General features: G+C 46.2%; 1 protein-coding gene and 1 long non-coding RNA gene across 9 annotated transcripts in view; one reads left to right on the top strand and one right to left on the bottom strand.

The window, feature by feature from the left end:
* Positions 1 to 17,118, top strand: part of FRMPD2 (FERM and PDZ domain containing 2) — a 101,283-nt gene extending 84,165 nt beyond the window's left edge. For 3 of the 7 annotated variants that reach the window (XR_006587081.1, XR_002736865.2, XR_006587082.1), the window contains 5 exons: positions 1,847 to 1,945; positions 7,012 to 7,355; positions 12,798 to 13,079; positions 13,571 to 13,694; positions 16,154 to 17,118. Coding sequence is in view for 4 of the 7 variants with exons in the window: in XM_023240649.2 (XP_023096417.2) it covers positions 1,847 to 1,945; positions 7,012 to 7,355; positions 12,798 to 13,079; positions 16,154 to 16,157 (729 nt within the window). In the remaining 3 variants the exon portion in view is untranslated. Of the gene's footprint in view, positions 1 to 1,846; positions 1,946 to 7,011; positions 7,356 to 11,834; positions 11,973 to 12,797; positions 13,080 to 13,570; positions 13,695 to 16,153 lie in introns of those variants that run through there. The other 4 variants (XM_023240654.2, XM_023240651.2, XM_023240649.2 and 1 more) reach the window with 3 other exon arrangements.
* On the bottom strand, positions 10,821 to 27,619 carry LOC109492562. 2 transcript variants are annotated; one of them, XR_002736866.2, is made up of 3 exons: positions 27,124 to 27,619; positions 16,582 to 16,821; positions 10,821 to 12,725 (listed from the first exon to the last, which is right to left on the bottom strand). It is a non-coding gene; the product is annotated as an uncharacterized LOC109492562 (long non-coding RNA). The 2 variants fall into 2 exon arrangements; XR_006587084.1 differs by lacking the exon at positions 27,124 to 27,619 and adding an exon at positions 21,825 to 21,899.
* Between the last annotated feature and the right edge of the window lie 30 nt (positions 27,620 to 27,649).

The raw sequence follows: 27,649 nt of genomic DNA, 5'->3' as shown, positions 1-27,649 counted from the left end.
AAAATCTCAATGAAGTATTATGCATATCAGTCAGGGTCCTGGCCGGAAATTGAGTCACTTGAGGAGAGTTTAATAAAGGTGTGAGCTGGTTGTTAAGAAGCTCAAGGAAGAGTATAGAGCCCTGGGGCTGGGAACAATGGGTGCAGTTTCCCCGTCCACCCCTCTCAAGTCCAAAGGCATATGGGAAGGAGCAATTATACAACCCGGGAAACTGAGAAAGCTGGTGAAGTGGACGTGGTGACACGAGCTGTGATATTAGGTGGCAGACCCAGCCATTCTGCACAACCCCATGGGGAGGAAGACAGAAAAACAGACAGCCACCTCCCTTCTCTTCTACCGCTGATCCTGCCCATGCTCCCATTGGCTGAGCCCAACAGGAAGTACCTCCCTCTCCTCCTGGCTCTGATCCCCGCCCATAATCCCATTGGCTGAGCCCAACAGGAATCGTGGCTGCAGTCTGCACAGGCCCACCTCCAGAGCACAGAGCAAGGTGGATTAGTTACTCTGGACCGGGTGGTGAGAGGTGGGGAATCCTTGGGACAGCGTATGTTTGGGTGGTGATACCTTCATCTATCTAGTGTGGGAGCCAACTGTTTTGAGAGAACCAGTGCTGGGTCAACAGCTCTCCGAGGAACTAAAGACACAGAGGCGGGCCATACATGTGGTCTCAGAGCTCGCAGTGGGGTGGACAAACAAGAAAACAGACCCGACTGTGGAAAACAAGTGTCATGAGAGACAAAGCTGCTTGCCCCAGGGAACCGGGAGGGAAGAAACACATTCTGTGGAAGTCCATTGTCGCCAAGGGGGAGGGGGGGGGCGGGTATTATGTGGCGTCCAGATTAGCGGTTCTCCATTGGGGATGATACTACCTTTCAGGGGACATTTGGCAAAAAATTTACGTATGTTTGTGGTTGTCACAACTGGCGGGTGCCCACTGGCATCTAGTGGGCAGGGACCAGAGATGCTGCTCAACATCCTACCGTAACAGGACAGCCCCACAGCAGAGTTATCCAGACTAAGATGTCAGTAATGCCGAGAGGCCGAGAAATCCTGGCCTAGATAAGAAACAGGAGCTGTCAAGGCACCCCGGGCTCTGAGAGAGTGGGTTGGAGGACGAGGCTCGGCACGGTGGGAGCTTAGGATATGGGAGCAGAGGGGACAGGTGGGAGAGAGAGAGTGGGGGCGAGAGGCAGGTGAGAACGGGTCCTGCGTGCTGGGCTGCAGAGCTCGTTGAGTGTGAGGTGAGCCAGAGGGGGAGCTCAGCAGGAGAAGGACCTGGTTATATCTGTGTTTGGAAGGAGCTCTCTTGAACAATGTGGAGGAAGGGAGGTGGGTGACGCTGGAGGAGGCAGGGAGCAGAGAAGAAGGCACTGCAATTTCACAGGTGAGAGGTTCCGAACGCCAAGCTGAGCAGTGGAGCAAAGCTCGGGGCCAAGGGGCAAGCTTTAGAGATTGGGGTGGCGGAGCGTACATGACTGATGGCCCCTGAGATGAGGGGGTGCTGAGAAGAAAGGGAGGTTGAAGTGATGAATAGCTATTTGCTTGAGTCATTCTCTCAGTGAAGAAAAGGCATCAGTATTGGCAGGTGCTGCCATGAAAAGACCCTGGGCGGACCCTGGCCACTTCTAGCCCAGCACGTCTGCATTGCCTGCATGGGAACTTCAGGCCCGTGGCTTTGGCTTCTCTCCCTTCAGGAAGTCAGGCCCAGAGCAGTGTTCTCCAGAATTCTCTGGAGGCGAGAAACAGATCAAGGGGATGGTGCCAGAGAGATAGTGGGGAGCCCAAAGGAGGAGCTGTCACAGCCATGCCACTCCCACATCTAACCACAGATTTTGGTTTCTCGTAGGAGGTGCTCCATTTACTGCGAGGGGCATCACAGGAAGTCACGCTCCTACTTTGCCGACCCCCTCCAGGTGCACTGCCTGAGATAGACCAGGGATGGCAGGTAAGATGGGGTGGTACCCGCTGGTGCCTTCAAGCACCCCTTTTCTTGTCTGGTGGGTCCTGAGAAACCCCACTTTGTTTTAGGTAGGGTTCAATGCCATTTTCTTCCACTGGGGCAGGAAAATAGCTGGCCTCCAAACGTCAGTCTGTGAGAAGTTCATGAGATTCCATCTCTCTCTTCTCCTTGCCCTCCCTACTCTGCCTCTCCAATGTTTGGGTCTTCCTGTAGAGAAGTAACATGTTTAGATCTTGTCTGTGAATCTTCTGGAGCCAGGGCCTCTGGCAGCCCAAGCCTCAGAGAGGGGAAACCAGGATCAAGGGGAATACATACAAAACCAGACTGAGGGAAGGTAAGAATTTCCATTGTGAGGAATGAAATGGAGAACAGGATGTATGTCCACCCTCCTAAAGCATGAATTAGACATGTATGGTCTAGTGCAAAGAAGAGGCATTGAAATCAGGAAAATTCAGAATTTTTGCTTTGATACCTATATTAGGTTCTCCAGAGAAATAGAATCTACGGGGTGTGTATGTGTGTGGGTATATGGGTAGTTGGAGGTGGGGGGCAGTTAGGGCATGGGCTCACGTGGTTGTGGGGGCTGCAGTCTAAATTCTGAAGAATAGGCTGGTAACCTAGGGAGGAGTTGATGTTGCAGTGTGCATCCCAAGGCATACTGGAGGCAGAATTCCTTCTTTCTTGGGGATGTCAGTTGTTTTTTCCTAAGGCCCTCAACTGATTGAATGAGGCTGACCCACATCATGGAGGGTAATCCGCTTTACTCAAAATCTGCTGATTTAAATGCAAATCTCATCTAAAAAATGCCTTCCCAGGAACATCCAGACTCCTGTTTGAGCACGTGCCTTGGTTCTGTGGCCTAGCCAAGTTGACAGATAAAATTGATCGCAATGCCACTTGTGGGGTCCCCGGGACACAGACTCTGCAGCAGAGATTTGAGTGCAGGAGGTTTATGGAGCCAGCTCTTGGGGACACCCCTGTGAGGGTGAGGGAGGCAGGGTTGGACAGTCAGGGAAGTTACTGTGTGCAGCTGCAACGGGGGCCTGTGTTCATGCCCCAGGGAGCTTTGGAGCTGGGATGGCCCCTCTGAGCCGTCTTGAATTAGGGCAAGAGAGCCTGTGCCTTTGCATTTTGTATCAACCAGCGCTGGAGTGGGGCTGCCCCAGAGGGGACCTGACTTTGGCTGAGACAGCTCCCTTGAGTTGAGCATGATTCCTGCGGAAAGGCTAGCTGTGAGCTGTCAGTACCCAGCATTCCCAGCAGCTGGGAGATGAGGGATTCGTCCTGGGGAGGGATCTGTGTGGGTACCCTGCAATCACCTGCACCTGTTCTGCCACTCACTGGCTGCATGGACCTTGGGACAATTGCCTGACTTCTCTAGGTCTCATGAGTCTTCATTTATAACATGTGGATAAAATCGGTCCCTTATCACTGGGGTGACAGTCACTAGAGATATCACAGGGGATTTTGTGACCCAGTTCCTTTTGATTCTTGGACTCCAAGAGGTCATTTGATATACACTTTGGTGTATAAAATTGCCAGGGAAAGGAAATCAGAAAGCTGCCAGCTTGGAAAAGAAGGTAGGTACAGCAGTTGTGTTGAGCAACTGACCAGGGTGCGAAGGTCAAGCTTCACATGCACAAAGATCAGGCCACAGGGCTTGTGTCTTGTGTTTTTGCTGAGGTATCTGGGAAATGCCAGGAAAAAATGGTCCTTCTGTTCTGGAGAATAGATCCACCTAGGAGGACCCAGAAAAGTCCCGTGCGAGGGCTTAGAGTGAGGTATGGTAGGCATGCTTTCTCTCTCCTCAGACTGGAAGGCCAAGTGGAAGAGGAATTTTCATTCATTCATGTGGCTTCAGAGGTCAGATAGAAGACCAATGAAGGGAGCATTTAGTTCATAACTAGAATAAAGTAATCATGGAAAGGAGGCAGTCTTACAAAATCTAGAGTAAAGTCAATCCAAGCAGAAGTGATAGCAGGTGTGAGGGAATGAACCTGGATGTTTGAGGGACAAAAAGTAACAGGTGTGCCTGGACTGCAGTTAATGGAGGGGGATGTGGAAGGGGAGAAGCTATAGCGGGAGTCAGGGGCCACATCGTGTAGGGACTTATAGGTCTTGGCCATGTGCGGATTGCATCTTGGCTGCGATGGGAGGCCACGGGGCTGGAAGTGGTTTGAGGGTGAAGGGCTAGGCAGGAGCATACCCTCGTCTGGTCTATAGAAAGACCACTGAGCTGGAGATGGACTGGAGCACAGAAGCCCTCAGTCATTCAAGTAAGATACTGCATGCAGCTTGGAATCAGGTTGCAGGCAAATGGTTGATAATAAGTAGTCAGATGTAGGATACATCTGGGGGGTAGAGCCCAAAGGATTACTTTTGGCTTAGATGTGGTCAGATGGAAAGAGAGCAAAGTTTGCCTTGGACATCTGGTTGAATGACGATACTACTTGCCGAGACGGAATGTATTTACAGAATGCAGCTTAAAGTACGCGGCAGAGAAGTGGTAGTTCTTAGTAGCATCTAGAACTGAAATGCCATAGAACAGTCAGGGGGAGATGTCAATTAGGCATTTGTTTATGGAGACCTGGCATGAGGTCAGGGCTGGAAAAGGTAGATTTGGGAATTGTCAGCAAATAATGTTATTTGAAGCCATGACGTGGATGAGATCACCTTGGGAAAGAGTGCAGAGAAGTAAGCCATGGGATCTGCCCAAACACTGAAAGGTCCAATTCAAAGAGATGAGACAGCAGGGGTGCCTGGGTGGATCAGTCGGTTAAGCGTCCAACTCTTGGTTTCAGCTCAGGTCATGATGTCACAGTTTGTGAGTCTGAGCCCTGCACTGGGCTCCACGCTGATGATGTGGACACTGCTTGGAATTCTCTGTCTCCTTCTCTCTCTGCCCTTTCCCCACCCGCACTGTCTTTCTCTCAAACTAAATAAACTTAAAAAAAAAAAAAAAAAAAGAAATGAGACAGCAGAAGAGTAGGGGCCTGGGAGTGGTGGGAAAACCAGCAAGGGCAGAGTTCAAAGGAAACTCAAGTAGAGTAAGTGAGTAAAGGATGCTCTCAAGGACGGAGAAACCAGTTATGTTGCCAGGAGACAGAGTGAGGTGAAGACAGAGAATTGTCCTTTGGCTTTAGAAGACATAGGTCACTGGAGACCCTGATCAGAGCTCCTTTAGTTGAATGATGTAGGCAGAGGCCTGGGTGGAGTGGGTGCAAGGAGAAGTGGGGAGACACTGACAGAAATAGTGAGTACAGGCACGCATTTGAAGAACAGAGAAATGAATGGCTTGGTGCTTGGAGGAGGTTGGGACAGGGATACAGGCTGGTCGACTGATTGCTGTGGGGAGGTGAAAGATTCTTATCTGAATGTGCCCATTTTCACTGTCAAGTAAGAGGCAAGGTCAGGGGGATGGTTGAGGAGAGAGATGAGAAATAGAGTAGAGGGAGAGAGAATAGGAGAGAACAGGAAACTGACTTCACAAAGGAAGTGGAGAACGATTATCTAGAAGTCTTGAGTGCCCACTTGACACCTGTGCCCATACTCTTGGCATTAGTCAGTGGCTCAGAAGCAGGCATAAAGCCCACATAGAATGTCACTAGGAATTGGAATTACAATATGGCACCTGCATATAACACTGAATCGAGGCAAAATGGAGGCACATAACACAGAATGGGAACTCGGGGTTTTCTTTATTTTTAAGGGAGTGTTTATGGGATAGAACCATGGAATCTTAGCAGAGGAAGAGGGTGGAGTTAGTAGGGAAGTGGTGGTGGTAACGTACCATGGACTGGAAGCCTTGAAGAGGGTGAAGGATCGCTATGGAGTGAGTACTGGGGATGATGAGTTGGCGGGAGAGGAATGGTTGAAAATGAGATTTTGGAGGTCTCATTACAGAGAAAATATAAATGCTCTTACTATTTATTTCTTATCTCATCCACTTCAAATTTGAATTTTTCGTATATCCCTTATAATTTACATTGTATATCAGTAGACTTCTAATAAGAATTCGTGGTTTATAATTAAATAAAAGTGTAGCTTTGGAAACATAGCCCCCTCTCGTTTGGAGGAGTGGGCAATCGGCAAGGCGAGGAGATATCCAGTGTCGGGGGCAGAGTAATAGTATCTGTGTTACAGGTGAGGGCAGGGATGGGAGCTCAGCCCTGTCTGGCTCTAAAGTCTGTGTTCTCTGTCACATCAGGGGTGTAGGTCATGGGACGGAAGTGCTAAAAGATAATTTTCAGGAAAAGGTAAAATCATGACTCTCACATAGATGTAGAAATGAATATATGTTAAAGATTTTATCTAACCCATTCAGTGAAGGAACCAGGTAGATATTAAAACTGGTTCGAAAGAGATTTCAGAGGAAAACAAATTTGTTTATACAGAGTTATGAAATAGCTCAAAGTGGAAAATACAGTGCAGTCAGATAACCCAGAAAGTTGTGCTGTAAACAATGCATAGTTTCCATCGACGTCTAGATTTTTTTCTCCAATAGAAAGTTGAACGGTGTTAATGTGCACAGTGTGTCATCACAGTGTGTCAAATCAGAACCTAAAAGGCCCAACAGGGATGTAAACAGTTGAGAGCAATCAAGTAATGTTTGGAGAAGTGAGGGGGACACCTAGGGAAGGGAATCAGGATGGGAAGGGAGATGAGGCTGTGAAAAGGAGCCATCATGGATGAGGACAGATAAAGACAAGAGTTTACAAAACTCATTTCTTATTGGAAAGTGAGAGAAAGAGTCAGTGTTACTTCTGCTTCCATGTTTTTTTGAAGTTTTTAAATTATTAAAAATAATGTTTACATTTATCAAGAGCTTCCAATGCCTGAAGCTAAGGGGTTTAGAGATGGTTACTTGGATCATCTCGGGCCCAGTGGGAGCTGGGGTCCTGACAGCGGGAGACTGACCCCAGAGTCCATCTTTTAACTGCTTTGCCCTACAATCACACAAAAAAAAAATGGTTATTTTTAAAAGAAGCACTTTTTAGACTTTGCTTAGTGTGCACCATTGATCCAGTAACCCTTAGCATTTCTTTTAATAGACACCCGTGCTTTCAGCCGACAAAGAATTCACCAGGGCAACTTGCACTGACTCTGAGCAGAGCCCGAGTCTGGATCAAGAGGACAGCCGGAGGGACAGTGCCTCCCCAGACACAGGGGAAAGCTTGGGTCCCGGGCCCGAGTCTTTCCAAAAGGCCACTGGCAAGGCACAATGGGACCAGGACATAGAGAGACCCTGGGCCACTTCCTCGATGCGTCCTCAGGATTCCCCCCCTCATTTATGCAGACTTCAGCAAGAAATGGATGCATCCACATTGGCCACCTCTTTGGAAAGGGATATGAGGCAAAACTGCTATTCGGTTTGTGATATCAGGGGACTTGAAAGGTAAGAATCACTACGTTCGCAGACACTTTGTAAATGGTATGCATTTCATTGCTAGAAATTGCAATCAGTTAATAACTGTGTTCAGATGCTTACTGGGCCCAGGACTCTGCTAGGCCTTTGGAGGGGAGGTGGGGAAAAAAAGAAGCATAAGGTTTGGAGTGGCTGCAACCACAGTTTGAGCTTTTGGGAAAGCTACCCTCACCCCATGGTCCCCTAGTACCCTTGGAGCCTGAGGATGGCAGGCCTCTGTTTTTTCCCAGCACACAAACCTTTGTGCTGCATTCTGCATGGCTTTTTAAAGCATTGTGGTAAGAAAGAAGGTCCCTGGTATGCATCACCATTTTTTATTGCTAATGTTACACTTTACAGTCAATACCAGCTTAAAAAAAATCTATGTCTTCAAACACCAGACTGAAACGTTCATTTTCATAGCCCCTTTTAAAAAGTTTGTTTATTTATTTTGAGAGGTGGGGGCAGGAGGGGCAGAGAGAGAGGGAGGGAGAGACTCCCAAGTAGGCTCTGCACCTTCAGCGCAGAGCCTGATGAGGGGCTCGAACCCACGAACCGTGAGAGTCAAGAGTCGATGCTTAACCAACTGGGCCACCCAGGTGCCCCATTAATAGCCATTTTAACTCAGGCTTCATTTTGTGCCCATCCCCCACAAGTATTTCCAGTTTTCCATTCTGTTCTGCTGAAAAACATTCTCTTTGATTCAATTTGATGGTATTTATCATGTAGAGTCAAGGTGCAGGGGAACCCGTTAGGAGCAGAGAGAAGGTACAAATGCTAAGAAAGGGTGAGATACTACTTCGAGGCACGTGCTAGCTAGATACACAGGCACAAAGCAGGCAAATAATGAGGAACAATGGTTTGTGTTTGACGCTGTATAAACCCACTGCTATGAAATGGCTCTTTTTTGTTGCTCATCCTGGAAGACTAACTAGGGCAGATCTGTAGGGACTGATAGGTGACATGAAGTCTGAGGCAGCAGGTGTAATGAATGCAGTTAGGCAGGGCGAGATCTGTGACTAACAGGTGCCAGGCATGTGTTCCCTAAAAGCATCCAGACACAATTTTTATAAGTATACTGCACCCGCCAAACAAAAACTAGTGTGCCAAGTAGAACAGAGTGGGCAAGCACGATTCACCAGTAGAATTCATTTTCATTGTCTGAAAATGCATAAATACAAGTGTATTTATAGCTTCTTACAATTGCATTCTAGGCAGTAATAGATACACTTGATCACATGATAAAGGAAATAATCTACAGAGGTTTATCCAAGGACAACTATTAATGTTATCTTATAGGAAATGTAGAAGGAACTGTACTTCCTTATAGGCATGAAGCTCCTCTTTTGGATTTTTAAAAGTTTTACTGCCAGAGAGTTCAGGGTGATGGATGGAAATGACAAGCATTGGATTATAAAGTGACTGTGGGTTTGGTACAATACTGGAGTTTAACTTGCCATGTGCTTGTAATCTGATATAGTTATCAGCTATTAATAATTGGCTTGTTTGTTTTTACTAATTGTTAGTTTGGTCACTGTTTCATTCATGGAGTCACAGAATCTGGGGGTTGTTCGATAAAAAATGATCTAATCCAACCTCATATCCCGTCGTGAAATCTGTTGTGTAATATCCCCGCAGTAGGGGGCCTGCTTTGCTTGAATACCTCCAGGGATGCAGAACTTGCTACCTCTTTTTTTTTTTTAAGGTTTATTCATTTTTTAGGGACAGAGACAGAGCATGAGTGGGGGAGGGGTAGAGAGAGAGGGAGACAAAGAATCCGAAGCAGGCTCCAGGCTCTGAGCTGTCAGCACAGAGCCCGATTCGGGGCTCGAACCCATGACCTAAGCTGGTCAGACACTCAACCACCTGAGCCACCCAGGCACCCCAGAACTTGCTACCTCTTAAAGTGGCCCGTTTTTTTTTTTTTTTTTTTTTTTGGGACAGAGAGAGACAGAGCATGAACGGGGGAGGGGCAGAGAGAGAGGGAGACACAGAATCAGAAATAGGCTCCAGGCTCTGAGCCATCAGCCCAGAGCCGGACGCGGGGCTCGAACTCACGGACCGCGAGATCGTGACCTGGCTGAAGTCGGACGCTTAACCGACTGCGCCACCCAGGCGCCCCACAGTGGCCCGTTTTATCACCATGTGGTTGTTGATCAGAAAGTGCTTCCTTGTGTTAAAGTGAAATCTGCCTTTTTCCGTGTTCTACTTATACATAGATGCTTGTGTCCTCCTATCTTTTTTGTCATTATTTTTGCAAGAAATATCACATTATATTATTTTTCTGAATCAAATTAAATTTGACTTAGTGTTCCTACTTGAAAGGGTGTACCCGATGTCCAAAATATTCCATCTTTGGAGGGGGTTTTTCTCTCCTAGAGTTACACAAGAATCCTGAGGGCTTTTCCAGAACATTCTGGGAGCGCTTTTGATATTCAGTTGGTTGTGGTTGCTGCCCCATGCTTGTTGTCCAGGCCGATGTGGTCCAGGGAGCCACAAGTAGGACGGTCTTACTGTTTCTCTGTCCTGGTTCCCTCCATGGTCAACACCTCCCCTTTGCACTTGACCTTTCCTGTGATGGTCCTGGTAATGACGATGCTCTGTCTTCTCACATTTCCTTCACTTTTACCATGTTTTCTTCCCCCTATTCAGGGACCTTTCTCTGTCTCTGAAGGAAGGACTCAAACCACATTAGCTTCTCCTTTAATGGGACACTAGCTTGCTCTAGATGCATATATAGTGACTGTCTCCTATGGGAAGAAAAGCACGACACATGCCCAGCCGCCTCTGAACACATTCCCCCAGTTCCTGGTGGGGTTGTGGCTCTTCGCAGATGCCTTTTAGAAGTGTCTGTACCTCAGTTCTGAGGTGGCTGTCCCAGGCAACTGCTCTTTCTACAGTTTAGCACAAAAAGAGCATGGACTCCTTGACTGTCTAGCCTTGGCTTCAGCTCTACCACATACTGTGTGTGCCTGGAGTGTTGACTTCTCGGAGCTTGAGGTTTCTCAAATGTAAACAAAGACCACAACAGCCCCACAGGGCACCTCGCGGGTCAAAAGAAGTAACACAGGCAGAGTGTTATCACAGCGCCTGGCTCCTGGCTCGCAGCGGGAACTTAACACAAGTCAGTTTCTTTCTCTTTCTTGAATTATTTCCAGCTAAAGAACAGGTCCTGTCAACTGAAATTCCCAGCAAACTGCCAGAATTTACCGTCTACCAGGTGGCTACTCTTAAAGCCAGGTGGCTGCCGGCACCCCAGCAAGCCCAGAGTAGTCATAGAGAAGATGAGGTTTTACTTTTCCTTCCTTCCTTTCTCTTTTCTTTTACAGTTGTATATCTGGAGACTGCCATATCGCAGTAGATCTTTAGAAAGCATGTTAATAAAGCAGTACAGTATATTTCCATGGAGGAAGGTTAGAACTGTGTGCCTGCTGGCAGGATGGCTTGACACTTGGCTAGAGTTGCATCTTATGCAAGGTTTATTTCTAAAGTTAGGGCATAAGGCAAAAATCACATCAAGTCACATCACCCTGGAACATCACTTTGGAAGGCGCAATGTTATTTGCTCCCCTGGTAGGGGGACAGATCACCTTTTCTTTGGTTGAGCCTCAGGTGAAGGGCCTTGCTGTCTGCCAAATGGTTATCTTTAAATGCTGGACTCAGAGGAATGAATGGGGATGGCAGATTCAAGGCTTCCACTTGGCCTAGGGGCTACCACGCCCTCTCCACACACTCTGACCCCCTCACCTCTTGCAAGGAGCTTACTAGAAAGATTGGAGGAAGATGGTGGCGGGTGGTAAGGGGTGAACTATCAGGCACTGCAGTGGCCCGTGGGCACGTGTTGCCACCTGCTTGTCCTCTGCCTGGAGGGAGGAGGGTAGGCAGGTTCCTGCTCGGGACAGGGTGGGGTGCGGTGTGGGCTGACCTCGGCAGCAGGCTGGATTTCCCATTTTCTGATGAAACTTCCACATTGTCCCCTTCCATGTTTATAAGAAAATGCATTTTCTACACAATTTGGTCAAGTGCTTTAAGGTTTTAAACTGATTTTTCCTCAAAGTGCTTAGTGATTTTAAATATTACTTTCTTAAAGTGAGTGTTCTCCTTTTATTCCTGGTAGCATACAGTCTCCTTTTTGTGCATGTGAATGTGCATATATTTACATGAAACACACATTGACAAAACCTGTAGGTCTCCTGAGCAGAAATAACGTCTTTTTGACAGTGAAACTCAGGTTGGGACAGACATGCCACTTCTCCCAGGGAGGAGGACAGGCTCTCTGGGTGTTTGGGGGCCTGTAGCCATTGAGGGGCACCAGAGCTGAGTTTACAAGAAAGAGGCGTTTCGAGAAAGGGAAGGGAGGACAGCGGGCACATAATAAAGCCAACCCATTGCTTTGGGTGTGGTGACAGAGGCTGATAAATGAGGATTTGCGTGTTTGGTGAAAAGCTAAACCTGTGCATTTTTTTTTAGATTTTCCTACTCACCCTCTCTAACCAGGCTTTCGACAGATATTTTCTGAGCACATTCTCTGCATGTTTGAAGCACTGTACAAAATGCTCTGCCGTCTGTATGGACTGCTTTTTCTAATCAAAAGGCGTGTGTGGTGACCTTTGGGCAGCCCCTGGAAGGCTTATTCTTCGTGTTGTGTCTGCGTCTTCACTGCCAGACAATGCGCCCCACTCACCGTTCATCTGCCTCCTGTGTCACACCGGGAGTAAATGTCACTCCAGCTGGCTGCCTTTCCAAATAGGCACTTTCTCAGCGCTCAGAAAAGGACTCGATATTTGCACAGAGTGCTTTGAAGGTCACCTGCTTGAGTTGTTCCCTGCCTCTCGCTTTGGCCCTTTCCCTCTAACCCCTCTGTTGAAACGGCATTCATAGTCATAACGATAACAGCCCCTCCTATTTACTGAGGACTTACCCTGCACCAGGAGCCATGGACGGATGTACCAGAATTATGTATTCTAAGCATCCCAGAAATCCTATAAATTTCTTGACCTTCTCACTTTTCAGATGGGAAAACTGAGGTCCCAGAGAAGTTAATAAGCTTTCCCGAGAACCGAAGTCATGGCCCAGAACGGAGGCATAGCTCTGCTTTTGATGCCATGTCCTCTGGCAAGTCCCCCATGGTCTCCTGGGCTCCGTAAGGAGCTCCCCTTGCTCCCATAATGCTCTGTGCTGCCGCTCCTATAGCACTTTCTCCCTGGATTGTAACATTTGTTCACCACTCACTCTTCCCATTAAATCAGGGGATCCTCAGGCACAGGGGCCATCCATATCTTATCCAATGTTCAGAACAGTCTCTGGCAGGAGCTGTTTGGACCCTGGCTGGCTCTCCTACGATGTGCTGTGATGATCATCCTGAAAGCAAGGCAAGATGGGGAGAGGAGTTTCTTATCAATGCTGGAAGACACATGGGTTTCTGTTTTCTAGTCCTGAATTGGACAGGGATGATGAGGAAGGGGACATGTGCCATCTACCTGAAGCCACTTCTCCCACTGTGGAAAATGAAGCCTATCTTACCATCAACTCTGCATGGGAAGGCCAGCTACTCTGTGAAGAATGTTTGGAGGAAGATTCAGGGACCATTCCCTTGCCACAGTTCTGTTCTTGGAGTGCCCTCTCGGAGTCTTTGCCTGCAGAAGAGGCTTGTGAGAGTGACAGTGAATGGGAAGACCTGGAGGAGGCTGTGGACCCAGAAGATGACACCCTCAGGTGGGTGTCACTCTGGGTGGACTGAGGCTGGGCTCAGTGTTCAGTCCACTTTGGCTGGGTGATGGTCTATGGGCATCACCTTGTTCCCCTTGCATCCCCTCAAGGGGGGTCACACCTTGCCATGGCATTCGCCACGGCCCATGTTCCATGACAATACCCTATAAGATAGGGTCACTGTCATTCCCATTTGGGACTTTCCCAAGGTCACACAGTGGGTAAGTGACAGTCATAAATCATCCCGGCTCTTTTATTCCATGGACCACATGTTCGGGGCCTTCCTCTGCTGCCATCTATATGTGGCCCAGTGCCCTGTCTCTTTTGGGAGGGCTGCTTGTGAAGTGCTCATTCCTCTTTTGTGTGCTCTTGCCTACCCTTGGGCTACATAGATTTCAGAGAAGTGTCTCGGTGCCCTGTAGTGCAGTCCTTCTCAACAGCCTCTGTGGCTCACAGTGAGCTCTTTTTTGATCGAGAAAGTCATTCTGTTAACTCAGGATGCCACCAGAAGTTGGGACTGGATCAGAGAGCTGGAGGCAGATTGTACCGATGAAGACGAGGGAAGAGTAAATGTGACAAAAATCCTCTGACTAGGAGCAGAGAGGGTTAAACTCTTGACAGGTTGGTAAACCCACCCAACGTTCTGTTAAAGTGCCTATAACATATGTTGTTCCAGTATTTTATTATTTATTTATTTATTTACTTACTTATTTAAAAATTTTTTAAATGTTCATTTTTGAGAAACAGAGAGAGATAGTGGGGGGGGGCAGAGAGAGAGACAGACAGACAGAGAATCAGAAGCAGACTCTGTGCTATCCGCAAAAAGCCTAACGTGGGGCTTGAACTCATGAACCAGGAGATCATGACCTGAGCCAAAGTGGGATGCTCAACTGACTGAGCCACCCAGGTGCCCCTTTTTCTTTAAAAGAATTTTTTTAGGGGTGCCTGGGTGGCTCAGTTGGTTAAGCATCCCACTTCAGCTCAGGTCATGATCTGAAGTGAGTTGTGAGTTCGAGCCCTGCATTGGGCTCTGTGCTGACAGCTCAGAGCCTGGAGCCTGCGTCAGATTCTGTGTCTCCCTCTTTTCTCCTCCCCTGCTCGTGCTCTGTCTCTCTCTGTCTCACAAAAATAAATAAACATTAAAAAATTAAAAAAAAATTTTTTAAACATTTATTCACTTTTGAGTGTGTGTGTGTGTGAGAGAGAGAGAGAAAGAAAGAAAGAAAGAGAGGAGGGGCAGAGAGAGGGAGACAGAGAATTGTTCCATTATTTTAAAAATGCTAAATACTCAAGAAACTTTCATATAAACACATTTTCAAGGCACCTTGAAACTTACTGAGGCATCAGCTCATGAAGATTTGGGTGTACCTGAGACAGTCTTGTTCACTTTTAGCCCATTGTGTCATAGCTACATTTTCACCACAAATGACTGACCTGGATTTCTTAGAGGACAATGGCAGGCAAGCTAATAAGGTGGGTGGCTATTTGAAATTCAAATATGACAAAAGGACTGGTTCTTATCTGAAATAGGAAGCAACAAGTTCATAGAGGAGATCACGTGGGGGCTTTGAAGACTATGCTTACCATCCATGGGAAAGTTGGACACTGACAGCTTTGGGGATGATGCAATGATGGATTCATACAAGTGTGGAGCAGGCAGGGTGTGGCTTATATGTGGAGGGAAATATTTCCAGAGTGGGCTCCTCAGGGCTGGGGAGCTAAGAGAAGATGGGGTAAGCAATGCTTTTGGGACCTACAGGGAAACAAGTAAGGACCCCAAGTGTCAGTACTTATGAAATGTCCCAGGAAATCTGCTGTTCCTCTGGAGACTGGAGCAGATAGCAGAGAAGAGACAATAGAGCTTTTTGGTTGGAGGGGCTCAGGCTCCAAGCCTGCCTCCATCACTTACTAGGGGGGTGACCTGCAGCAAACGACTTTTAAACCATCTAAGCCTCAGCTGACTACCAAATGGAGATAGCAAAAGCCACCTCATTCTGTAAGAGAGGACAATGCGTGTCAAGGGTTTAGCACACTGCCTGGTGAGTAAGGACTCAAGCAGTGTTAGTGCATTTTAGTCATAAATCACAAAGGAGACTATCTCTCCAGTGAGATGGTGCAACCTTAGGAACCCATTCAATACTGTTTTTTTTTTTTTTTTTTTTTTTTTCTGTGTAGACAAAGGAACTGGGCAACTTTGTCAGACTTGCCCTCTAACTTGAGGGGCGGGTAGAAATATTGGTCCATGGCAACGGTGTCAGGATCTGGGTAGACTGAATAGCCCTCTGCTATGACAGTGGCTTGGGATGTCATTAGGCCTAGGCCCGCACAGTCACTTATCCCACCCTGCTGATAGAAGGCAGGCCTGCAGGGAAGTGCTTAAGTGAGCTCTCAGCCTGGGCTCCTTGGAGCAGCCCACAGATGAGCTTCAAGGCATCTACAGTTAGAATATTGACTTGCATGCTTCTTTTGGAAAAAGCAGCTCTTTTTTTGTTTTTGAAAAAGCAACTCTTAACATTCTTTAAATTCTCTAAGTGGTCCACAATCCCCTAAAGATTAAGGATCTCTGTTGTATATATTCTCTCTTTCATCCTGGAAGTGGGGAGGGTATAAAGAGGATTTTCCTTATGGATGGAGTCATGCATTCTTTAAAACCATATAACAGATTATTTTCTTTGGTCCTTTTAGACAATGAGATAATAAATAATTTCATTTAGCCCTCATATCAACTTTGAAAGATATTCTTATTCCTCTTTTATAAATGGCACTTAGAAGGTTTATTTAATTTGCCCCAAATCACACAGCCAGAAGGGGCAGATTCACGCTGCCTCCGTCTGATTGAACTCTTGGTGCATTTTTACATTTCCTCTAGAATGTGTGCTCCACATGCACTTGTGTAACACACATGTCTTTGCCTCAGATGTCATGAGTCCTACTAGTTCTCTCACAAAGTATTTCTCTCTTAGGAGGCTAAAACAATCCCTGCTGTCTGGTGGGATCGAGAAGGCAATTAAACTGTTCTCTTTGGGAAAGGCTAGGGCCAAATGGTGAGGGCAACCAGTAAAAGCTGCCTATTGTTTTAGGTGAACAGAGAAAGTTGGACAGTCACCCAAGGCAGAACCCAAGGTTACTGCATGCACATCCTTTTGACAGTGATCACATGGAAGAGGCCTCCGATGCCCTTGGTCCGGAGAATGTACGCACGAGCCCTACAACCAGGAAAGAAGCCTGTGGGTCCCCGAGAAGGCAACATGGAATGGAGGGTCTGGCCCAGTTGAGAACTAACTTCAAGAAGATCATGCCTGTCAGTTCTGAGACTCATTTTGAATAGTGGTCATGACCTCTCCTCGGTTCTGGGGTTTATGTCCAATAAAGCTTGGTGTCTGTGTGTGTGCGTGCGTGCACAAGTGCGCTCACAAGGGCTTCCCCTTGTGAAAGGATTTGAGAACCAACCACCTATGTCAAGATAAGCCAGCCCAGGGTGAGGTCTCGCTGCTGCCCTGGTACACACCTTCTGGGACAGATGCAGTGTTCCAGTTTCCACTCTTTAGTTCTCCATTGGTTGAAGGAGTTTCCATGGCCTTCAAAGTGCTGTCAGTTCCCTCGAGGGAATCTGCTGAGAGACGGCTCAAAGGCCATGGGAGTAATGTGTTTTGACATCTTTCTGTGTTCCTCCTGTGCAACTCCATATGGTTGTAGATTCTTTTAAAAGCATTTTCCTTTTGAACTCCACAACCTGATCCTAAAGATTCTGTGAAGGAAAAATAAGATGGGAACATGTAATAAAAAAGAAAGAGCAAAGTGGTAGATCCGGCATTATCAGATATTATGCTATATAGCCACGGCCATAATAAGAAGCTAATATTACGTGGGATTAGCTGGGGGACACAGTGTGCGCCAAGGAACACGCTTAGCATGACACAAGAGGGGATACGTGGCAGTCAGCATTTCAACATGGGGAAGGAAGACGCCTTCACACACACAACTGGAAAAGAGGATTTGATTCAAATCTCACTTCATCTATTACAATTACAGACCGTTTGATTAGGAAAAAAAAAGCAACACAGAGAAAAGCTGGTGAAGTAGATTCTAGTCTCACCAGATCGACACAGGAATAACACACTTCTTCTGGCCTACAGCAATAAAAAAGCCTAACAAGGAAGAACTACAGAGTTGACAGTATTGAGAACGTAAAAACTGTGCGGCAACGATGACAAAATTAATGTAGAAATAGGTGCAATGGATGGGGAAGCACTTACATAATTGTGAATAAAGATTAATACCTATAATATTTAGAAACCTCATTATAGTTTATAATAGATTAATAAAGGATTTCAGTAGCTGGTGTACACAATAAAAATGCAAATGGTGGACAAATACATATTCTGTTTAAAAAAGTTTTTTTTTAACGTTTGTTTATTTTTGAGAGAGAGAGACATAGTGTGAGCAGGGGAAGGGCAGAGAAAGAGGGAGACACAAAATCCGAAGCGGGCTCCAGGCTCTGAGCTGTCAACACAGAGCCCAGATGTGAGGCTTGAACCCTGAACCATGAGATCATGACTTGAGCCGAAGTTGGACACTTAAACGACTATGCCAGCCAGGCACCCTGACAAATACATAGTCTAATCAAAATGATCTCAATGGATTAGTTTGTGTTCACATTTGCAAAATTAAAAAAAAATACTATCCAATTTTGGCAAAATTTGGGTGAAATTGGTGTAATCAGAAATACCAAAAGCCATAGAAATGCTTATGCCCAATGCCTCACAGTGCCAGTCTTCAGAATTTGTCCCAAAGGAATAATTCAGAATAAGAAAAAAAATACCCACATATTTCAAGATGTTCATTGGAGTGCTCTCTCTGAAAACAACTTGAAAATGGTGAAAATCCCTTAGAATATAGTAATGTTAAAGACAGTTATGTCAGCATGGTGAAAAAATTGAATAGAATAAAAATGGCAGAGAATAAAATATGGTGATATTAAAGACAGTATGGTAAAAAAAAAGAGAGACAATTATGGGATGGTAGCATAATGGGATATTATGTAGCGAAGAGGACAATAAACCAAATACGGAAAGTCACGACTTAGAGCAGTGTTTGGTATAATAACATCAAGTTGCATGTTGTAATGGCGTACTAATGACATCCACAGAAAGGCATATGCACATACACACAGACTAGTATAGTGAGGGAGTAGAAACCACCCAGGGGTTGGATGATAGATTAAGAGAATACATTTTGTTAAAAAATACCTTTACTTTTCTATATTACTTGTATAACGAATTGTAAGTTGAAAATAAAAAGACTGGACCAGAAAAAAAAAAAAAAAAAAAGAGAGAGACAACAGACAAACACAAAGGTTTAGAAAAGCCTATGCTGGGGCGCCTGGGTGGCGCAGTCGGTTAAGCGTCCGACTTCAACCAGGTCACTATCTCGCGGTCCGTGAGTTCGAGCCCCGCGTCAGGCTCTGGGCTGATGGCTCAGAGCCTGGAGCCTGTTTCCGATTCTCTGTCTCCCTCTCTCTCTGCCCCTCCCCCGTTCATGCTCTGTCTCTCTCTGTCGCAAAAATAAATAAACGTTGAAAAGCCTATGCTCTAAAATTTAATTTACGAACTCTTCTCCATGTGCTTTGATTCCTAATTTCTTATTTTCTTTATGAGAGAAGTCTGATAGATCCATTGCCTTGTTTTGTTATTAATTAAAGAGAAATTTCCGGGCATCTGAACAGTCTTGTTTCAAATGCACTCAGGGCTGGAGCCAGCTTCCTCGGTGCACTATTACATGGTTTCACAGACCTCAAGTTTAGGGAATTAATCAAGCATGCAATGAAGTGAATAAATAACAGTATTTACAATTTTGGAACTGCTTGTGCTCTGCTGAACCCTGGTTGCTTATTTCCTTTTTGGAAAAGAAATGGATGCCTACAGGTTCAAAATGAATCTAGTCCTCCTCCTTAGGGGAAAGGACCCCCCTTCCCCCAGGGCTGTTAACCCATTTGAGCCATATCTCATGAAGAACATGTTAATTTGCCTTGGGTGGACTTGACTGCAGCTGCTACTTGCTTTGTTTCAGGGCAAATGTTGGAAAGGACAGTGCAGTCCTAAGGGACTCAGACCACTGAGCACAAACTGCTTCCCTGTCTGGCTTCTGCATTGCACATCCTCAAATCTGGCTGTACCTAAGTCAAGTCAACTACAGAGGGTGTTAAAAATACAGCTTCACTGGCCTCACCCCTGGAGATTCTAAACCAGCAGGGTTGGGGTAAAAACCAGAGAACTGTCCTTTTATCAAGCTCAGCAGAGGATTGTCTATATATGGCCAGATTTGGAAAGCATGGATGCACACTCTTCAAGACTTTGCTTGGCTCTCCCATCCTTCCTCTCTGCCATAAATATTTATTAAGCTTCTGTTATGTGCCAGTACGCCATGTGTATGAGGTTGCCCAAACATATACACGGTCACCACTAAGTTGTAGAGCTAAGGCGGGCTTCCCAACTCCACTTAGCAAAGATGTGAATTCTCCCTGATAAAGTTTAATTTAGAGGTGTAATGGGATTCCTGTCAAGTTCCCTTCAAGGTATTTCGCAGATACAGACAAGTGTCTTCTAAACTTTATTTTATACATTTTGTATTTTAAATATAATTTATATAAATAAAAAATACGTTCTGAAAAGTCACAGGCCCTAGAATAACTAAAATAATTTTGAACATGTAGAATGAAATGGGAGGAATAGCTGTGTCCAACATCAAGGCTTACTAGATAGCTACCTTCATTAAGTGTAGTATGGCAGAGGGATAGACATACAGATCCATAGAATAGAATAAAGAACCCAGAAATAAACCCATACATATATTTCCAACTGATTTTTGACAAAGGTGCAGAAGAAATTTAATGGAGAGAAAGTAGCCTTTCAATAAATATTGCTGAAACATTTGGACATCCACAGACCAAAAAAAAAAAAAAAAAAAAAAGGGACTGACCTAAACATCACAACTTGTACAAAAATGAACCCAAAGTGGATCACAGACTTAAATGTAAATGTAAAACTATGGGACTTTCAGAAAACAAACAAACAAAAACAAACAAGAAAGCCTTGGGATTGAAGGCTAGGCAAGGAGTTCTTAGACTTGACATCAAAAGCATGACACATAAAACGAAAATGGTAAATTGGTATTTTGCTCTGTGAAAGATTCTATTAAAAGGGTGAAAAAACAGGAGTGTCTGGGTGGCTCAGTTGGTTGAGCATTTGACTCTTGATTTTGGCTTAGGTTATGATCCCAGGTTTGTGGGACAGAGCCCTGTGTTGGGCTCCATGCTGAGCATGGAATCTGCTTAAGATTCTCTCTCTCTCTCTCTCTCTCTCTCCCTCTGATCCTCTTTCTTGTTCATGTGTGCATTCTCTTTTGCACTCTCTCTCTCTAAAAAAAAAAAAAGGTGGGGGAAAGTATTTGCAAACCACATATCCAACAAAGACTAGTATGTAGAATATACAGAGAACTCTCAAAACTCAACAGTAAAAAGCCAAAATCCAATTAGAAAATAGGCAAAGGTATGAACAGGTATTTCCCTGAGGATTATATACAGGTGACAAGCAAGCACAGGAAAAGATGTTCAACCTTATTAGCTATTAGGGAAATGCAAAAATCAAACCACAATAAGGTATCTCTATATACATATCAGAATGGTAAATAAATAGTGACACCACCAAATGCTGGTGAAGATGTGGACAACCTGGGCCACTCATGCATTGCCAGTGGGACTGTAAAATGGTGTAGTCACTCTGGAAAATAGTTTGGCAGTTTCTTATAAAAAAGTAAGTATGCAGTTACCATGAGACTCAGAACTTGAGATTAGGCATTTATCTCAGAGAAGTGGAAACATTTTCGTACAAAGATCTGTATATTAATGTTCAGAGAAGCTTTATTTATAATAGCCCCAAACTGGAAATAATCCAGATGCTTTTCAACCAGGCGAATCGTTAAACAAACCATGGTATATCCATACCCCAAAGGGTGAATTATGCATGTTTGGATGGTTCTCTGGAGAATTCCGCCAAGAAGCCAGTCACAAAAGTGTGTGCAGTATGATTCCATTTGTATGACACTCTTGAAGTGACGAAGTTCTAGAAATGGAGAACCTACCCATATGATAAAATTGGATAGAACAGAACACACACACACACACACACACACACACACACACACACTCAATCTATCTGATTGAGAGATAGATCAATGTCAATATCCTGGTTGTGATACTATACTAGTTGTATAATAATAAAGTTGTTATCCTTAGAGCAAACTGGTAAAGGTCCAGGGGATCATCTGTATTGTTTCTTATAACTGCATGTGAATCTATAATTACCTTAAAATAAAAAAGTTTAATTAAAAACAATGGTTTTCTCAACTCTGCTTTAACCGTATTGCGGCTGCTCCACGTACTGGCAGGGCGGGTTCTGCATTAAGTCATAGATCCATTGACCAAGAGTGAGAGCTCTCAGCTTCTGCGGCCAGTCTGTGTCTGACTCTCCCACAGTACATCTACATCATGCTATTGCTGCGACACTTCAAGTATATATATATTTTTCATAAATTGCAATTTCATCCTTCAGCTACACAAATCTCGGCTGCCGAATAAGTGACTCAGCTTCAGAGTCAAGCAATCCTAGAGAGAAATCATCAGGAAGAATATCGGAACAGCTCTACATGTTTCTGCCCCATTTTCCATTTGACACACATTCACCGAGTACCTACCATATAGCAGGCTCTGGGCAAGGCGCAGGGGGTAGAGATGACCATGGATGGCAGTTACTCGCTGGGGGCTCGTGTTTTGTGAAGGAGATAAAACACAGACACGTTACTATCAATGGGAATAGTGCTAGAATGATGGTATAGAAAAAAGTAATGTAGAGAGAAAAGGGATTTTTTTTCCCCAGAAGGAAATATTAATGCTACCTGAGGGGAGGGTCTGCAATGGGGTAGCAAGATGTTCCTCTAAGAGGAGAGGCATAAGCCTTGAAGAGCATGGGAATGATTCAGCATAAAGACAGACTAAGCAGGGGGCTGAGAGGCAGGAGAGGAGCCGAGGACGGGGTGTGGACAGATTATGAACTAAGCTTGGCTTTTCAGCAGTGTTTGTTATAATAAGAACTCTCATCAGAAAGATTAGTCCGGTTTGTGGGGTGGAGGAAGGATTGGTATAGGGAGAGACAAAAAGTAATCAGATCACTTTGGAGACCACTGCTGATTCCAGAGCAGAAGGAATGGTGGGCCCATCAACTAGGATGGGGATGATCAAGGAATATCATATTTGGTGATCAGTTTGGTTTTATACATTCAGAATTTGAGATGTCTCTGGATCTGAGGTACCCCAGAAGGATGTTTTCATTAAGATGGGATCATCATGAATTCCATTGCAAAGGGCGCCATCACTGAGGGCTCAAGGTAATGCCATGGTGTGGTTTTATCTACGAGAGTTTCTGTAGAACAGACCCTAAGGCTAACAGTGCTATGAGGTGCTAACATATAAAGGGAGCAGCAGCAGAGGGACAGCCCCATGCAGCGGTCTACCTTCTTCATTCGGTGAACTACTCCAGTCACCTCCCCTGGCAAGCCTGCAGCACTGGTGATCACCCACCCATAGCTTATAAGGGTTTAGAGGGTAAGGAGGCCAGTAATGGACAATTCCCCTGAAAACAGATGTTGGAATGCTATGGTATTTTCCCTTCCATACCTGTGAGGGAGGGTGGCGCTTTTCCCTGTATGAGAGAACTTTAAGAGAATAATTTATAAGGCTTGATGTGTGTCTCCTGAAGTTGGAGGTGGTGGTGGTGGGGGACACACGGGTGTGTAGCTGCATCCCAACAGACTTGAAGCCAAGTGTGGGTGATGGTCCAGTGAGGCCAAAGAAACCACCCAGACACAGATGTCAAGACATCGGTTTACTCCTGCAACTTACATACAAGGAGTCCATAAGTGGCTGACTGGACAAAGCAACCATTGCTGGGATCTACATGCAGCAAGCTTTTATAATGTAGCAACTAGCCTAGCAACTATCTGTAGCCTCTCCTTCCTACATGGCCAGCATTCCAAGGAGATGAAGGCCTGCTGTCTGGACATTCTTCATTACAAGGGAGACGCTCCGGGTTGCTTACCCCCAGAGCCCCTGACCTTGAATGCTGAACAACATGTTCTTCTGCATATTCTTCTTGATGGGAATATACAAGGAGGATGGGATCTCTGCATTCTCAAGACAGCGATGAACATGGACACTCACAGTGTGCTCGCACAAGCTAGCTATCCAGCACGTACCGGACAAAAGTCTTCGTGTCTAATCCATGCCTGAGCCGTGTAAGGGTGAGAGGTGATGGCAGAAAAAATAAGCCTGGTGGGGGAGCAAAGAGAAAAAGGACTGCCCAGGAATAAATTGTCATACCCTTGGTAGGGTAAGGACGTGGAAGCTTTTCTTATAGTCAAGTGGCCCTACAGGTGGGGCACAGCCTACAGCTCTTGTAAAATAAGTAGGCATGGCCCAACGAGAGAGAGAGAGAGAGAGAGAGAGAGAGAGAGAGAGAGAGAGAGAGGAGTGTCAGAGCCTCCACTCACACAGAGGGTGTGTCAGTGAGAATCCTAAAAAGCCCCCTTCTGTGGCTGATACATTATACAAAGGTGGCCTTTTCTCCCTTTGACAAACTCCTCATTGGGGGACAAAAACCAAGTTGGCATTTTGGCCCCCACTTACCCATTTGTCTGGAAACTGTACTCATAGCACAGACTACATAAACTCATTGGTACTCTGGAGTGGGGGAGCAGAGGGAGGGCATTGTAAACAGCTGTCCAGAGACAACATCACCCAGGCAACGGAGTTGCGCCTGGAGACACCTTGCAGGGGAGTTGTTGGGGAAGCCACAAGATTCTCTCCCAGCACAAACAGCTGACTCAAAATACCTGCAGAGCCTAGAGGGCCCAGGGCTGCGTTCCAGCTGCAGAGATATCAGGCACTGGGTCTACAAAGTAGGATGTGGGTGTGAAGCTGAGTGAGGAGGAGAAACTGATATGTCCATTTCCCATACCCGTTTCCAACCCAAAGCAGTCCCAGCCTCAAGGGCAGAGAGCTTAACAGATCAGAAGACAGAGGGAATCTTACACTGAAAATGGGACTGTTCTGGGTGCTCATAGTTATGGGCCTGCCCAAGATTTGATATACAAGGGCCCAGGAAAAAGATGCATCTGGATATCGAACTTGAATGGCACTGGAAGGAAACAAAGACGTTGTCTTCCGTGTGCCCCCTATTCTGTCTAGCTAATAAGATGCAATCAGCTGACGACATCTGTATTCTTGCTGTAGAGCCCAGGGCTTGGCACAGACCAAGCGGTAATACATGAGGGTTGAAAGGCATCTATCCAGCTCCCCTGTTAGAATCTGTCAGTGTTTGCAGTTCGCTTTCTGCCACATCATGATTTTACTGTTAATAAGTAGAGCTGGAAGCGGAAGGCGGGGCATTTATGTACAAGAGTTGGTGACAGGCGAGCCTGCCAACTTAGCGACTCTCCTTGTCAAAGCCTCCGGATTCCTTCCCTCTCCATGTGGTGTGTGCCTGCGGAACGATGGGCTGGTTGACACTCTGCAAACAGATGAGCAGCAGCTAATGGTCAATCAATTAATATTTATTGGGCATCTACCATGTGCCAGGCTCAGGGACTGGGCAGCGGGGAATTCACAACGAGGTAAGTGTGTGTCCTTCTGCCCTTTAAATAAAACAGTTTTCGGCTCCCACTGGGCTTTTTATTGGCGTTGCACTTTCCACAATTTATTTTTATAGAGCCTTTTATGTGAAGTGTCTCAAAGCTAAGCAGAGAGAAAGAAACACACAGAAAGGTCCCATGGCTTCTTCCAAGCTCACGATCCCCATCCACTCACACTTGGTGGCGCTGGGTGTGAAGAACATCATCTAAAAATAAATCAGGCTGCCAAGCAGAGGCCTGGGCCGTGACGGATCCGATGGAAGGGTAGTGTTGCTGAAAAGATTCTTTTCTTTCCTGCCGGTGTTTCTTATTCTTAGTTATGTGCTCTTCCCTGGGTTAAACCAAGTTTAGAAAACTCTGGACTTGAGCGTGGACCTTGCGGACTGTGAAAACATGCCTTTGGGTTCTGAGGTCCTGGGTGCACACTGCTTACTGGAGTCTGGAAGCCCCTCATGGGTCCTCTCTGATTGTGTCTGGAGACCCATGGCTTGGGATGAGGGGCCATTTTGTCAGTAAATTCTTGTACTTGAAAGAAGCAGAAGGGCCCCACCTCAGCAGAAAGCAGGTCTTTGGCTGGCCTTCAGGTGCATCCAAGAGGGAGCCTGGATGTCCAGACCAGGGGTGGGGGTGCAGACTGTGAGATGACACAATCAGCATTACCTCTTGGTGCTGGTCACTGCTATTCCCCCATCTGAGCTTTCCCAGGGATCTGTAGTGAGCCCCAGGCACAGCAGGACAGGAAGAGGTGGTGTCTGGGGGGGGGGGGGGGAGTGGGGGAAGCAGAGAGGGGATAACCAAGAGACTCCATAGCTAGCCTGGAAAGGGAACCTGGATGGATGGACTATGAGAGGCAGAACTGGGCTGGAGGACCACATTGGGACCAGGCCTGCAGTAAGCACCAAGGGTTGTGTGGTGAAGAGTCCTGTAAGGTTGAGTTCTGGAGCCCAAAAGAAAGGGAATATTAGCAACCTAGTCTCCTAGACCTGCTTTTGGAATGACCGCGACATCAATATGCCTGGTCTAATTTGTGGAGGGTATCCAGCCTTACCCACAACAGGACAGACACCATGGCTACAGCGGGTCCTTTGCTTAGAGAGAAACAGACAATGAGAGATAGAAACAGCACAGAAACTCTGGAAGATCCACAGCCCTAGCAAACTCTGTGAATCCATCCTTCTGGGAAAGGGAAACAGGATTTAGCACCAGACACAGTGCTTGATGCTTCTGTACTTTGTCTCATTAAGCACTTACAACCCTATGGACTCTTTTTTTTTTTTTTTAGTTTATTTATTTTGAGAGAGATAGCATGAGCGGGGGAGGGCTGGAAAGAGAGGGAGAGAGAGAATCCCAAGGAGGCTCTGTGCGGGGACTCAATCTCATGAACCATGAGATCATGACCTGAGCTGAAATCAAGAGTGTGCTTAACCGACTGAGCCATCCAGGTGCCCCTGGACTTTTTTTTTTTTTTTTTTTAAAGAAACTGAGGCAGAAATTAGGAAGTAACTTGCTCCAGGTCACCAGCTATTCAGTAGCAGAGCAGGGATTGAAATCTAGGCCTGCAGGACTCTTTGCACTACTGGTGACTGGTTAGACACAAGAGTTTGAAAAGGCCTCCAAAGCATGGCAGAAAGTTTGGTAACATACTACATCGTTCTTTCAATTTTCCACAGAAGCAACCAAGAAAAGCCTTCTGGGTTGGTGGCCTCTGAGATAATTGTGTGGTTTAGCGGAAGGTTGGTGGCTAGAGACCTCAGGATCCGCTTTGACCAAGTGTTCATTTAGTCTCCATTCGGGGATTTCGTGACGCTGTGGGTGGGAATTCTTTCTTCTGTGTGTCCCTAAGATAGCCTTCTAGGTAGGGACATATAACAGTATACATAACATTTCAATTCATTCATGCTGTTCATGTTTGTGAAATGGTGACCACGGCAGAGTTCTGATATTAGAGACTATGAAAAACAAAAGATACATCAGACAAGGGGGTCTGTCTTTAAGAGGAATCTTACCCTGGCACTGGTACGGCTTGCCTGGAGGGTGCCTTGGCTGCTAAGGGAAAACCAGGACTCTGATGGAGAGAAGGCAGCTACCTATTGTCAGTGACTCCTAGAGCAGGAAGCTGACCCCTCCATGCCTGGACAGAGGGTGGCCGTTTTTGCTGAGTCCGCCTTCAGCTTAAGGATATGGCTGTCTTCTTTGGACCAACACTGACAACCGTGGGCTGAGCCAGGCAGGTCTTGTCATGACTTCAAGGGAAATGGATCTGCTAGAATGGCTCGGGTCAGGCCCAAATGGAGAGAGATGTACTCACCAAGATAAAAAGATTCCAGCTTCGTGGATTGAGGCAATGTTTACATCCTGAATTGCCCCTGCACCGACGATCCGAACAGAAACTCTCAACCGACCTGTAGCCAACTGACCTCGCACTCCGGTACGGGTTAGTGACTTCTGCAGTAGTCTATCCTGTCCAACGTTCCTAAATACTCTGTCTGTCCTGCTCTGACACTGCAAATCCACTCCTACTCTGGCCGCTCTGCGACTCAGTAGAGGGGGACAGTCAGAGGTACGGATGAACCAAGAGGCCATCCCTAGGGAACAAAGTCCATGGTTCAAGATGCGGGCATGGCTCAGAGAGTTGCTGGCGTCAGGGCTCAGTTTAGGAAAGGGGTATGTACAGCGGGGTGGTGGACCAGCGACCCGCAGGGAGGCGTCAGCTGGGTCCGCAGGGAGCGCTGTATGGCCTTGAAAGGCCAGCAGGGGAGGTACTGCAGGCTCCAGCCAGGCCAGCAGAGGGCGGTGGCGCAGGGTGAGGCTCCAGTGCGCAGGCTCGCAGGCGT

This window comes from Felis catus, chromosome D2 (genome assembly GCF_018350175.1).
Source record: "Felis catus isolate Fca126 chromosome D2, F.catus_Fca126_mat1.0, whole genome shotgun sequence".
Lineage (NCBI taxonomy): Eukaryota > Metazoa > Chordata > Mammalia > Carnivora > Felidae > Felis > Felis catus.
Note: the sequence above shows the minus strand (reverse complement) of the source record. Positions and strands in the feature narration are given on the sequence as shown.